Source organism: Phaenicophaeus curvirostris, chromosome 4 (assembly GCF_032191515.1).
Source record: "Phaenicophaeus curvirostris isolate KB17595 chromosome 4, BPBGC_Pcur_1.0, whole genome shotgun sequence".
Lineage (NCBI taxonomy): Eukaryota > Metazoa > Chordata > Aves > Cuculiformes > Cuculidae > Phaenicophaeus > Phaenicophaeus curvirostris.
The window spans coordinates 12562235-12576394 of NC_091395.1; the positions used below are offsets into that span (position 1 = coordinate 12562235).

At 46.9% G+C, this 14160-nt stretch overlaps 1 protein-coding gene across 2 annotated transcripts in view; it reads right to left on the reverse strand.

The window, feature by feature from the left end:
• Positions 1–1616: 1616 nt before the first annotated feature.
• The window catches only part of MAML3 (mastermind like transcriptional coactivator 3), a 254181-nt gene continuing 241637 nt past the window's right edge, over positions 1617–14160 (reverse strand). The window contains exons 3-5 of one of the 2 annotated variants that reach the window (XM_069855257.1): positions 11075–11317; positions 9211–9295; positions 1617–5677 (exon numbers count right to left, since the gene is read on the reverse strand). In XM_069855257.1, coding sequence (XP_069711358.1) covers positions 4686–5677; positions 9211–9295; positions 11075–11317 — 1320 coding nt within the window. In that variant the 3' untranslated portion in view covers positions 1617–4685. Of the gene's footprint in view, positions 5678–9210; positions 9299–11074; positions 11318–14160 lie in introns of both variants that reach the window. The other variant, XM_069855256.1, reaches the window with a different exon arrangement.

The following is a 14160-nucleotide window of genomic DNA, read 5'->3' on the forward strand; positions in this document are numbered from 1 at the left end:
CTCCGTCTTCTCTTCTCCCCTCTTCCACTCTGCTCCGTTCCATTCCAAAGAAAGGAATAAAATGCTGTTGCACAGGGATAATTTCATGTGCCAGAAAACGCAGGTGTGAAGCTGCAAAGCATCATCCAGCAGCACGAAGCCAGAGCACTAGGGGATAAAGATGAACCTTAACATTTGAGGAGCTGCAGCAGGTAACGAGAGGGCAGAAGGCCTAGAGCTGAGGATGCCACCTGTCTCCTGAGCCACCGCTTTTTCTCCAGTAAGCCAGGACAGAATGCCCATGATTGAAATGTGCTAAAGACCAACTCATCTATAATTTAAAACAAAACACACCCCATAACAAATGGCTGCTGTCAGCATCAGCGTTTAATTTACCTCTAGTAAGACCCACACCATTTCCTACCAGCTGATCAAGGAGTCAAGTACCAGGCTGTACATTCAGCATACGCTGTGGGTTGATGTCAATATTCATCTGTTTGACATGAACAGAAGTGGTGATGGTCCCTGCTGCAGCTTCAAAGCTTAGGAGCCTCTCGCTGAAAGCATCTTCTCACAGCAAGCCCTCTGCCAGCATGTGCTGAGGAGTAATTCTGGAAAGCTGCTCTGATCAGGGAAAATCTCCTCCTCTGTGCCCCGTTAGACACACTCAGAATGGTAAAGGACTGGAACTAAGGTGAGAAGGGGAACCTCACCTTAAAGGTTGCACGTGCAGCCAAACCATGTTGACATCCTGAACAGCAAGCTGGGCAAACAGAGGGTCAGTGTCGGATCTCTCATGACTCTCCAGGAGGCTGGAAACATGGAGGAATCGGTGTAGAGTCTTGAAGGCTACACAGCACGTTTATCTTGAACAAGTCATATAAATCCAACACGTCTACATGCCAAAAGCCTTATGACAACACAGTTCTCACTGTAGCAGGAGTAATAGGTGATTGGGAACTATTCTAAGCATGCATCTTCACACTTTCCCAGTTTCCCCATCTCTTCCTTCCAACTTTTATGTCCAATCCCACATCTCCCTTCTTCATCCTCACCTCCCCACATCTCAGCCACAGGACTCCTACATCCTGAGCTCTGCACTTTGTGTTCTCCCCCAAAAGCACCTTCCTGCTACATGGAATAAACACAAAAGTTTGGAGCTGCAACCTCTAATGGGCCAATTAATGGACCAGCTCCCCCTGCAGCAACAGCCCGAGCGCAGCCCTCACCTCGGAGCACACGCAGCTTTGACATTTTGGGCTCCAAAGCAAGGCAGACACCTGCCGAAGGACTCCCCACCTGGCGGCTCATCACAGCAACCTGAGGCTCTGCTGCCGCATCGGGAGCTGCTCAGGTGGGGCCAACCAGGATTCAGGGGCTTTACTGGCTCCAGAACAAGCCCAGGGCAAGAGGGGCAGCTCTGGTACCAGCTACCCCCTGCCTGTAACACCCTGACTCTGGCTGGATGAGGGCAGCTCCGCAGGGTGCACTGAGGTGACCGTGCAGAAACCCTGGGAGCTGAAACCACTTTCCCTCCTCCCCCTGGAAGATCATCCACTGGAGGCGCAGCAGTGGGGCGAGAGATGATCCTATAAACCAGCCTTGTATATGACTCAGATAACCATCTTTTATTTGTGGGGTTTTTTTCATTTGTTTGTTTTTCTTTGTTTTGTTTTTTTTTTTTTCTTTAAAAGTGGTGTGTTAACATCAGGTCTTTTTCTACATTTTCAGAGCTCTGTACAGGTCTTAAAAGGAAATAAGCAATGCTTAAGGTACAAAGTAAAAACAGAAAACTAGAAAAATCTGAATAAAATGGAGCAAGTTGCTGTCAGGGATACAGTACAAATTAGTAAATAGACGTCATCTGAAGTGCAATACCACTGCAGTAAGGATGAGTTAAGGAATGAAATAAAAATACTCTATTTTAAACAAACAGTATATATATATATATTTATATGTATATATTTTACAGATAGTAGACCCAGTGATATCTGTAGAATTGTAAAAACATATTTACAAATAATTTTTTTTAACATTACATATACATCAGCACCATAGTAAGAAAAGAAAAAAAAAAACCAACCCCAAGTCTATTAAAATCTACCTCTCTAGTACTTGGTCCCAGTACGGAGTATTTGGAGGAAGCTTTACAAAGACAACAGAGACTCAGTCTTCTTCATCGTTTATTCACCAAAGCCTGTACCTTCCCCAAGCACACGGATTTGCACCTGGCTGCCGCGTGGTGGTTGCGTATTTCCAACCCCTCCTTTCCCAGCTCCGTGTTGGCAGGTGACCCCCAGCCACTCACACCCGAGAAGGGGACGCTGCGCTGAGCACAGCGAGCTCGCTGCCTCCTCGCCCCAGTGCACCCCGGCCACGCCAGGCAGGGCACGGACGGGCTACACCGGCTCATGGCTCCCTTGCCCCCGTGTTCACACCGACACACGCATCAGCATGACACCCTTGTCCCTTCAGGGAACCATTTCTCACTGTTTGCCTGTCCCTGCCACTCAGGCTACTCCGACCCAGCGCCGCTTACCCACAAGGGCTGGTGCTCCCTTTCGCTGAATTAGGGCTCAACCTGGCTCCAGCTGAAGCAGTAGATGGGCAAACATCATCTTCAGTAGGAACTGGAATAGGTCCTAGTGCTGCATTTTAGCTAAAAAGAGATGCAACTAAAGCATTTTTTTTTAAAAAAAAATTAGCAGTCAGGGCAAGCTGGATTATCAATAATCAAGCTGGATTATCAATATAGCTCACCGTGACCAACTGTTCCATGATAAAAATGCAGCTTGTCCTGCCTACGTCACAGCGTTTAAAACAGCTGTTTCCCCGTGTCTAGGTAAGCCCTGTAAGGGAACCGTAACGGGGCGCTGAGATGGTTCCAGTCCTGGTTTGCTCCCACTCTTCACCCTGTGCTCCATATGGAAAGGCTATGTGCTAAATGCCTCTGCTCCCATGGATTTCAGCAGCTGAGCACCTCGCAGCGCCGGGTGCAAGGAAAGCAGCGTGCGAGGAGGTAATCGGTACTTGGATAGTTGGTACTGGCAGCTGTACATTAAACTTTCACTACAGAGCACATCTTATGGCTCACAGAAGCCAGAGGTTCCCAAACTTTTTGGACTACGGATCACGTTAACATCTTTTTATGCGTCGCTATATACCTTGATAAGCAGCTCTCAGTTAAAAACACTTGGTGGTGGGTTTCAGAGGACAGATTCCCTCAGCCGCTGCCTGCAGCCTGGGAACCACTGCTTTAGACTTTCGGAATGGCTGGCATCTCAGTATTGTGCAAAACAGATCACAGCTTCGTTACAGTGCGGCTCAGGACTGGTCCACACAGTAGACAGAGTGATACGTCAGTATTACCAGAAAGCTTATTTGAGCAGACTCCAATGTTTGTAACAGCTACATCAATTATTTCACCCATTCACAAATGATCTTTGCAGCAGTCCTTCATTGGTTCCTGTTCTTCAAATACTGCAATGAATTTTATTCCAGCAAACCAGAGAGATTAAAGCCAAGCATCTGTTTTAAAACTGAAGATCAGGTTGCATATAACACCACATGGAGAGCCCAGTCACTCCAGGGTAATACTATCTTGCACTTTTCAAGAGGAGAGGAGAAACTCATTCTGTGTGCCAAGACCTCCCTGTACATTTTCCCACACCTGTTTTCTCCTTCCCTGCCTGCTCCCTTGTGACAGTTGTTGCTCATTTGAGAAGAAGCGTAAGCCAGCTCACCTTGCTTAACAATGAAGGACAGAAGGGGAAGGAGCGAACCGAAAAAATATTGGGGAGAAAGGAGAGAGAAGGACCCACACAGGACCTGTGCCGATGCCTCTTGGTACCTCTTAGCCCTGCAACCCTATTTGTAGCTGCTATTCTGCATGCCCAGGCAGCAGGTTCGTGCCAAAGTGCTCTGGCAGGGAAGCGCTATTGGAAGTCCCAAAGGGACTAAATAGCTCATTAAGTTAACCCATGCACCTAAGCCACCTCCAGCAGCCATCCCATAATCAAACTGCTTTCACCACTCTGCCAAACTTATGGCCTCCTCCTATAGGATTTTGATCACTCCGCAGTGAAAACGATGACCTCCCTGTGCCCATTTAGGTTTGTCACGTGTGTGCTGCACGTTCCCTGGTGACAGCCCAGAGCCAGCCCTGCAGGCCTGGCTGTGGCTCACCGAGACCTTCTTATGCCCAGGGTTAAACCCGTTCCTGACCACGGCCTGTGCAATTGCCCACAGGTATCTTTACACTTTGCTCCTGGCTGTTTTCACCTGCTCCCCTGAAAGCTGCAGTGTTTACAGTTACATGAGGTGGGAGATACCGGGACCACCCCATAGCACTGTGCCATGAAGCCTAATTTCAGTGGGGAAAGACCAAGTTTTCCCAACCAGAGGCATCACCTGGGCTTTTCCAGTTTCCCCATCCTGCCCTGCTCACACCCGGAGCGGGTGCTGCCACAGAACAGAGATTGCTTGGTGGAAGTCTTGGGATGCCGATGTTTTCATCGTCCCCTGAATCTTCCAAAGTTGGCTACAGATCAGCTCAGTTTGCACAATTAGAAACAAAAGAAAACAAAATAACCCCAAACCAATCCAAACAAAACCCCAACAATCCAAGGACAGGAAGAACATCCAACTCTCTCTTTTTCTCTTTTTTTCAAATGTAACAACCAAAGCTCCAGACTATACAAGCCCATTCACTGGGGGTTTCCAAACAACTCATCAAGTTCTTGTATCCACTCATCCCCTGGTCCGCTCTTAATGATGGAGTCCACAAGGTCTGCGCCCTCTGCTAAACTGGAGAATGACCCCCCTGCTCCTTCATTACTGTAGTTGTAAGACATGTCCTGAGTGGGATTCCTCTCGTAGGCCTGGCCTTGGCTGCTCTGAGCAAAGTTACCACCTGGCATTTGCTGCGTTGGAGGCTGACCAAAGCCAGACATCGTGGGGACTCCTTGGCTTATTGCAGGAATTACCATCGACCTGGCCTGGCTGGCTCCTTGTTGCCCAGGCAGCGGTTGCAGCAACTGCCGTCCCATCGCTGGGTTCAGGGCTCTTACTGTGCCACTCGTGTCCACAACTGTCTGATTAAGCCCCTGTGGGAAATGTTGCTTGGACAGCCGCGGCTGCCCAGGCTGCATCGGGTACGTCGTGCCGTTGTTGAAGGGCCCCATTTCACCGCTAGTCCTTCCAGGTATCCCTTGCAAGCCTCGCTGCTGCCAGTTCTGTGATCCTTGAGGAACAGCCCCCATCAAGTTCTGAAGTCGTGGTGCTTGTGGCCTGGACAAAACCTGGCCGACGGGTCCTTTCATCTGCTGCTGATGCTGGGGAAGAGCAGAGTTTACCAGCATGTTCTGACCAAAATTGCTGACCATTCCCACCGCTTGTCCGGAGGCCGGCTGCCTCGCTCCCTGGCCTGTGCTATGTGCCATGTTCATGCCACTTTGGTTTGGGTGCTGCAACATTTGGCTCATCCCTGTGCTCATACTGTACATTCCTGTCTGGCTGGAAGAGGCGTTGCTGTAAGGAGCCATGCTCATGTCTGACTGGCCTGCAGTCGAGGGCAGCGCGCTCGGGTTCTGGGAGGGACCCATTGCCATCATGCTCGCGTTCTGGGCCATCATCCGGGACGTCCTCATGCTCTGGAGTGCTGCTTGGTTCCTCACAGCTGCTATATCCTGGGGAGAACCTAGACCAAAATAGGAGAAAGTTAAGAAAAGAACACAACCCTGTAAATCTTAATTAACACACCTTTGCAAAACAGAGAATCCGTGGGACTCTCTTGCATCACAGTAAGATTTCCGATTGCTGTGCTTTTTGAGCAAATAAATGATTTTTTTCATGTAAAGGTTAGCAGAGAGCTAGATGGTTACCCATCTTGGGAGATGTGCTTGTCACCTAAAGTTAGCCGCGTTTCAGAGATTATGGGTTCCCCACCTCACTCTGGTTGCAATCTCTGTCCTGATCTGCCAAGTCGCCTCTCCTGGAAGGTAAGAGTCAATACAGTTCAAGTGCTACCCTAAACAGGAATCGCTGATGATGTTACGTATTCAATTTGTGAAGCAGGACGCTGTTCGGCAGAGAATACCATTGATGCAGAAGAGCAGCCTAATTTTCCCTAAGGCCTAAAATGAGGTTTGCAAGGTTAAAAGGCCAATGATTTACTCACTAAGTAATTCTCAATTATGACTGAGAATTTTGGGATGTCTACCCAAAGGGATTCGTGGCTTTGGATTCCTGAAGAATCGAGGCAACATGAAGCGTGTTTACAGCTATGGTTGCCTCCCTGATAATAACCTACTCAGGTAGCTAAGCTACACAGCCACAGGAGCTGCAGAGCTAAAATAAGTCTGCCTTTCTCTTACTTTGGTGGGACTAGAAATGGAATTTTACAAAATGACTTGGGAGTCTAAGTATCCTTTCTAATGAAATGTGAGCCTTTTTGTGTGTACTTTTTTCCCCAGGATCAACAGGCACCCTCCTCTACGAAAAACATTAGTCTCCAAGGTTTCAAAGTTGCGTACACACTGTGATTCAGTAGCACTTATCTTCTGCAGATAAGCCTAATTCAGCTTCTAGCAAGCAAATGAGAAAGCTTCCACTTGCCTTCTTCAACAGCAGCGAAGCAGCTGAACTTCAGTTTACCATTTGAAGCTCCTTTTAAAATATCTCCATTGTCTTTCAAAAGTAAGCCTTGAAAATGGAAATGTCAGGCTCAGAAGGCCAATCAATTTTTTAATAGCTCAGGAGGCATAAATGAATGGATTTTCTATATCATTGTTACTTATTAAGTCTACGGAAAGAAGAAAAATTGTTTTTTGTGGACATTTAAAGCAAGGAGAGTGTATTAGTGAATCAATATTATAAGCACATTTTATTCCACCTTAGGCCAGTGATGGGAAACCAGAAAATCCTAACCTTGTTAAATTCCACACTGTGGCAGATAACTGAACAATGCTTGTGTCTTCATTTCAGGGTTGTGGGGTGGAGGGGGAGCTATCGATTTCTGGGAAGCCAATATGCTTCTGTATTTACTATCTTTGTTAAAAAACAATTACCGTAGCTCTGATTATGCCATGGATTCATTGTGGTTTTGAGTCACTCCCATACCGAATTAAATGAAATACTCTACAGGTGAAACTCCAAAAGTGTGAGGCACACAATTATTCCCGGCTCAAACATTATTAAGTGCAAGACATAAATATAAAATGGTTGCTTTAAGAGTTATAAACTACAACAAATTGTGAATGTTCTTATATCAGCCCCTACCCGTTGTCCCCTAGTGGCAGACAACATACCTGAACACCCACAGAGAATAAAGAATACTAGACCCTGTTATTTACGTTGGCTTGGTGCCCATGAAGGGTATGAATAAAGGACGTGTCAGCACTGTAGTTTCACACACATGATGCAGAGGATGGCTATGTTTCTTTTTTTTGCTGCAGCAGGATAAGCTTCTGGAGGATGCTTTTAGCTCAGCTCTCCGCCATGTAGATAAATGAAACATTTTGTACCATGAAGGGAGGCCATCTGGATCTCGCTTGCACAGGGTAAATGCAGTGCCAGCTTCTACTTTATCTATGCTATCAATTAAACTGTTTGCTTAATGACTGGCACTAGGTTATCTCAAATTTTCTTAATTTAGACTACCTCCTTCTTCCATGATCAGAAGCTGTCTCTTTTTGCTATGATTCCAGCAAGAGCTTAAGTGCATAGACAGTGATAAAACTTAATGCATCTTTAGCTATTTTTCAACTGAAAATGGAGGCTGAAAACCTCCAAAGGAGTCATTACCAGCAAATGGTTCACATACTACTTTTGTGAACTACCATGCTTGGCATAAGAGGCAAGAGTTCAGTCAAGAAGTAGTTAAAAGAGAGATACAACAGATTTTAAGATTTTGTGCCACCCTCTGGTCTCCCTCACACACCATCTACTGCACTTGATCACATTCTTGTGACTAAATAGGAAAAATTGTGAAATATTTATATTTAAATTAGCTCATTTATGAAAATTAATTCTTTGCTCTGTCAGATTAACCTCAACTCTCTTCTGCATTTCTTTTAAATAATACATGTGAAGGCAAAGTTTCAAATAAGCATTAATGTAGAAAGGTTTTACATGCATGTCTCATGGCAGCACACATGCATATATTTTGATTTTGCAAAGGAATTATTAGGAAAAAAATTCATTTCATATAGAACTTATGCTGATAGAGATAAGACGGTGGAGCACTGAACAGCTCCCCAGGGAAGCAGTAGTGGTGTCAAGCCTGACAATATTCCAGAATCTTTGGCCAACACCCTCAGACGCATGGTGTGAACTTTGGGGTTGCGCTATGCAGGGACAGGAGTTGCGCTCTGTGTTCCTTGTGGGTCCCTTCCAGCTCAGGACATTCTATGAGGAACGAGCAGGTGATTATAGAAGGAGTCACCCTGATACAGACCAGCAGAAGATCTGGCTGCCTGTTCACTTCCAGGTTATGAGAACTGCAATGTGCTAGCCTCCCTTGTTTTCTCTTGCAGTGACGAGATGCTAGCATGGATACACACAGCACAAGTGCATATTCATTTCACGTCTATTTAGAATCCATGGTTAGTAAAGACATTCAGCTGATGCTACGCACTTAAAAAGCTGAGAATTAACTTCTTTTCCTAAGACAAAATTATTGTCCTCAAATTCTTCAGTTATCTGTAAGCACACTGAAATAATACTTGGTTTTTTTTGAGAACATTACAAAAATCTCCGTTCTGATCTCAGATATTTCACCGTGTTTCCCACATTTGACATTTATCAGACACTCCTCCAGATAAAGATGACCTCTCTGAAATTCCCTGCTCATCAAATTAGATAAAGTGGGGAATGAACAGGAGTGGAAGGAAGATACAGTGAAGAGTCCCTAGTTGAAAAAAACGGCATAATGAGGGTGGAGGCAAACAAGATAAATACATAGACTCCAGATGTCAAAGAGGCAAAACAAATGTCAAATAAAAAAATGCAGCTTTTGTTGAGGGGAGCAGAAAGGAAATGAGAAACTTAACTAAATACACAAACCTTAGCATCCTCCTTTGGTAAAACACGCAGCATGTGCTAGTGTGCAATAGCCCAGCTTTCTATTCTGGCACACTGCTTAAACCCTGGTCTTCACAAAACGCACGAACTTTCAAGTGCCCACTACAGGGGCATAGTTGGCTCAATATAGAGAAAGAATTTGACTTTTACCTTGGAACTGATTGACCTGTTGCACTGGATACGGGCTCCGCTGCTGCTGCAGATGCTGCCGAGGCAAATGTGACTGCTGCTGCAACTGCTGAAAATGAATGAGGGAAAGAAAGCAGGAGAGAAGATGATTAATTAATTAGTGAGCTGAGAAAGGGGCCGGTGGCAAAAGTACTGCAGCAGAACTGCAGCGTTTCTTGTCTAGCAGGCTGTTCTGGAGAGACAAGCAGAGTCATTTGAAGAGTCCTCCTGAGAGCACTTGGGCTACTCAACACACGGACTCCTTTTGGCTGAAAAAGGAATAAGCACCGAGGCTAACATCATCTCTCCTTACTTACAACCACTTGATCTCGACCTCTACGGTGCTAACTTAGCTGTCTTCAAGCTGAAAGGAGAGGGAGGGATATGACATAACTTGGCTCACCCAGGTCTAAGGACAATTGTAGCCACACACTCGTTCCTTCTCCCAGCCCTGCAAAGGTCTAGAGGCGTGTGCTCCTAGCATAAGACCCCGCTCCACCTCTGCACTCAAAGCACTCCGCTGCAAGGAGTACTGCATCCTGACCCCAAGCACTGTGGCCTAGAACCATCCTCTAGCCAAAACAGAAACAGGCTGCTGAGGCACGTTTCCTCTTGTGCTTCAGTGAATGATACTTGTGGAGCAGACAAATCAAACTATCAAAAAGATAAAGGGAACCTTGTTAGGCACAAAACACTCAAAAGTTATGAGCCCGAGGACTGTGGCTTTGTCACTTTTCATCTATGCCAGCAGGCTTGACAGCCACGGGCTTAGGGGTTTTCAACACTTTTAGGCTTGCCTGCAGAAGCCAGGTCAGTGATAGACTCTTGGGTTTATGTTCTTGAATTGGACTAATCCATGATAGGGGAACATTACTGCATCCTCACTCATCTGCACTTGTTTTCAGTTCACACACACACCCCTCTGAATCAACTAATACATCTTTACCCGGAATTTTTCCAGGAGCATCCTTCCTGTTCATTGGGAGTGAATTTTTCTGCCTCTCAAGAGAACCATGAGAAGAAGGGAAGGCTACCAGTGTTTCTGGCGTTACACAACATACACAAGTTCTAACTCAAATTAAAGCAGAGCCCAGTTCTTAACCAGTATTTCCCCAGCAAGAGAGGTGAAGTCAAGCTTAAAGCAATCAGAACATTTTCTAGGTAGCATTAGGGGACTGCAAGTTTAGACTTTGTTGTGAGCTTAAAGGAACTGAACAGTGTGACTTTCCACTGACTTTCTCCTGGGTTGCTTTTAAGCTACGGCTGAGTTAAACATGCATAAAACATCACCACTCACACTGGGCAATTTAACACCCATATTGTAAAGCCCAAGAGCCGGAGAAGCCAGGTGACAAGCTCCAGTGCAGCAGTCCTACACTGCCACTGCAAGAGGTGGTTTTATTCTTCTCCCATTTCAGCTTCTGGTTCCTCCCTTGATGCTGCCTCTCCCTTGTGCTAACATAATTGCTCGTACTGGCAGCATGTGATAAACCAAATTAAGGAATTGATCTGGGTAAATAATAACTGTTTTTTTCTTTGCTAGGTTACTTTTAACCCACGTCAACTCCTCCCCCCAGATAACTGCCAGCTGTAGACAGTTTTTTACCACAGTGAGCTGTAGGGGAGAGGACCATCAACTCTAAGTGTAGCAGAGTCCACTTCTACTAGAGTAAATGCACAATAAGATGCCTCTTTTTTTCTGATAACCATCGCAGAAATATCATGACGTGAGCCACAGAGAGAGAATTACCAAACACAGAAGGGAGGGCTGGTGTTGCACCGCCTCTAGTGCCAACATCCTCGCACCAGCATGCACTGTACTGCCTGAGATAAATTAATACTGTACCTGCTCTGCTAGGATCTGCTGCTGTTGTTGCCTTTGCTCTCTTAGAAACTGCTGTTTCTGCTGCTCTATCACGTGGAGTTGGGCTCTCTGCTCAATCAGCATCTGCTTCATGAGGGCTGCTTGAGGTTGGTTTCCTAGGAAGGGACCCCCAGAGCTTGTGCCTGTGACCACGCTGCTGGAACCTGTTGCGACAGAAGGCTGCATAGTCCCTGCGGTTCGAGACAATCCCACTTGATGCTGCTCCTGTGTGAAGAGAGAGAAAGACTTCGTTACTTAAGGTGCTCCATGGGCAAGGGAAATTATGGCTAGTTAATAAGAAGCATTAAGCCTTCGGTGAAGACTCAAATTTTGAAGAAAGTAAGAGTCTGAGCGTCCGCAGAAAGACGCTTGTGACTAAGCCATGGGGTATTCACCACAGGGAGCAGGCAGTAGATTCCTCTTCTCTCCTGGAATTCAAAGCCCCCACAGGTAAAGCAGGAGCATTTTACAATTTATTAACAACAAAATAATAAAGTTGCCTACTAGCTTTATTTTCACTCCAGATGTGTAAGTTCACAGTAATGTTTTTCCAAACTTTTCCTCCCTCATCATGGAGAAACATATATTTTCCCCCCATTTCCCTTTCTCCATATCAGCAATTTCACAGAGTCCTCTGGATTGAGGAGCTGAGGTTTTAGGTGCACACAATAAACAGCCGGAGCCAGCAGCATTAATTATCCCTCTACTGCACCAGAATCTCAGAACGTAATTAAATAAAGTGTTTATTTAAAGATTTCCATCATGCAGCAATAGCCCAGAAGTATGCAGCTGAAAGGATGCAAGGCACATGATGCCACAGACACCTTCTGCTAAACCTACCCTGCTTTCTCTTTATGTTTCTAATCTAATTTGTTGCCTTTTAGTGCTGGGAAAACTAAATGACAGAAGGCCAGGGAATAAATGACCTGGAGTACTGTGCTCAGTTCTGGAGTCCTCATCACAGTAAGGACATGGAAATGCAAGAGCGAGACCGGAGGAGACCATGAAGATGATCAGAGGGCTGGAACACTTCTTCTCTGCGGACAGCATGAGAGACTTGGGGTTCTTCAGCCTAGAGAAGAGAAAGCTTTGGGGAGACCTTAGAGCAGCCTTTCAGTACTTAAAGGGGGCCTACGGAAAAGCTGGGGAGGGGATCTTTATCAGGGAATGCAGCGATAGGTGATAACGAAAACACTGGCAAATCAACTCTGTGAGACTTGTTTTGGAGTTTTAGAAAGCGAGCACCCTTTATCAGCACGAGGGAGTGATCTCCATCAATTGTGTGCAGCAAGACAAGAGCTGGGAGAGAAGGGATTTCCCACTCAGAGTCATAGAATCACCAGGTTGGAAGAGACCCACCGGATCATCGAGTCCAACCATTCCTATCAAACATTAAACCATGTCCCTCAGCGCCTCGTCCACCCTAAATTTTCCCAACAATCTAATGCATATTTTCTTAGTGTCCAAGGATTAATTTTAATGTTACTATTAATTTCACAACAGCCAATCTTTCACACTCATCTTGCTGATTGGAGCTTTGGAGCCAGCTGAGCCCGACTTTGCCTTTGAGATGGGGAAAGGCTGCAAACAGAGGTGATGGCAGCAGAGACACCTGCTCAGCACCGATCGCTCTGCACACAAGGTGTATCAACTCCAGAGAATGGACAGTGTCTGGGAAAATACTGCTCGAAAGAAACCGTGCTACCAGAGGGACTGTCTAATTTAAAAAAAAAAAAACCCAAAGAAATATTATTTAGATGAAACTTAACTCTGCTTTAGCTTAAATAAAAAATATTCCACTTATTGTAATAGTAATGACTTCTGGTATCAATAGGACAAGGGGTAATGGTTTAAGCTGAGAAAAGAGAGATTTAGATTAGATATTAGGAAGAAATTCTTCAAGATGAGGGTGGCGAGTACCAGGCTGCCCAGAGAAGCTGTGGCTGCCCCATCCCTGGAGGAGTTCAAGGCCGGGTTGGATGGGGCGCTGAGCATCCCGATCCAGCGGGAGGTGTCCCTGCCCGTGGCCGGGGGTGGAACTGGATGGGCTTAGGGTCCCTTCCCACCCAAAGCCATTCTGGGGCGAGCCCCGGGCCCCTGCAGTGCCGCCCCCCGCCGCCAGGTGTCGCCGCCCGCCCGCCGCCGCCCCGCGTCCAGCGCGGCAGGAGGAGGCTCCCGGGGAAAAGGAACCTTGGGACCACCCAGAGCCTCCCAGCAGCCTCGCTCCGAAGAACAGATGGACAGCTAGGGCTCCATTGAAAGAAGAAGAAAAAAAAACAAACCCAATGATTCGGGGGCTTGGTTACAAAGCAGCAGGTGTAGTTTTCCCGGTCCTGATCCCAGATATATTGGGCTGGAGCACCTCTGATATGGGACGGGCTGAGGGAGCTGGGGTCGTTCAGCCTGGAGAAGAGAAGGCTCAAGGGAGACCTTAAAGCAGCTTCCAGTGCCTGAGGGGCCTACAGGAAAGCTGGGAGGGACTCTTACAAGGGCATGGAGTGATAGGATGAGGAGGAATGCCTTTAAATTGGAAGGGGGAAGAATTAGATTAGACGTTAAGAAGAAATTCTTCATGCTGAGGGTGGTGAGGCGCTGGCACAGGTTGCCCAGGGAAGCTGTGGATGCTCCATCCATGCAGGTTCTCAAGGCCAAGTTGGATGGGGCTTTGAGCAGCCTGGTCTGGTGGGAGGTGTCCCTGCCCATGCCAGGTGGCATGGAACGGGGCGATCTTTAAGGTCCCTTCCCACCCAAACCATTCTACGATTCAATGACATTCCCTGGTGTAAAAGAGCTGAAGGATTGTCTTTCCTTTCCACATGACAGAAGGTACCCAAGCACCTGGCAGTCCCCCATGCCTGTTGCCCTGTAACGTGTCCCATCGGAGGAAGAGCCCCAGGTCCTGCCCACAGCCTCTGCTTGGCCAGCGTGGCAGCCCGGGAGCCCCAAAGCCAGCAACCTTCGCCATCGGGATGGTTCCACACACCCTGTGCCCTGTCCAGCCACTGCTTACACCCACGGCCAGGCAGCCCGCCCTCACCATCCTGCACCCAGCACGTCATCGGCGCCCA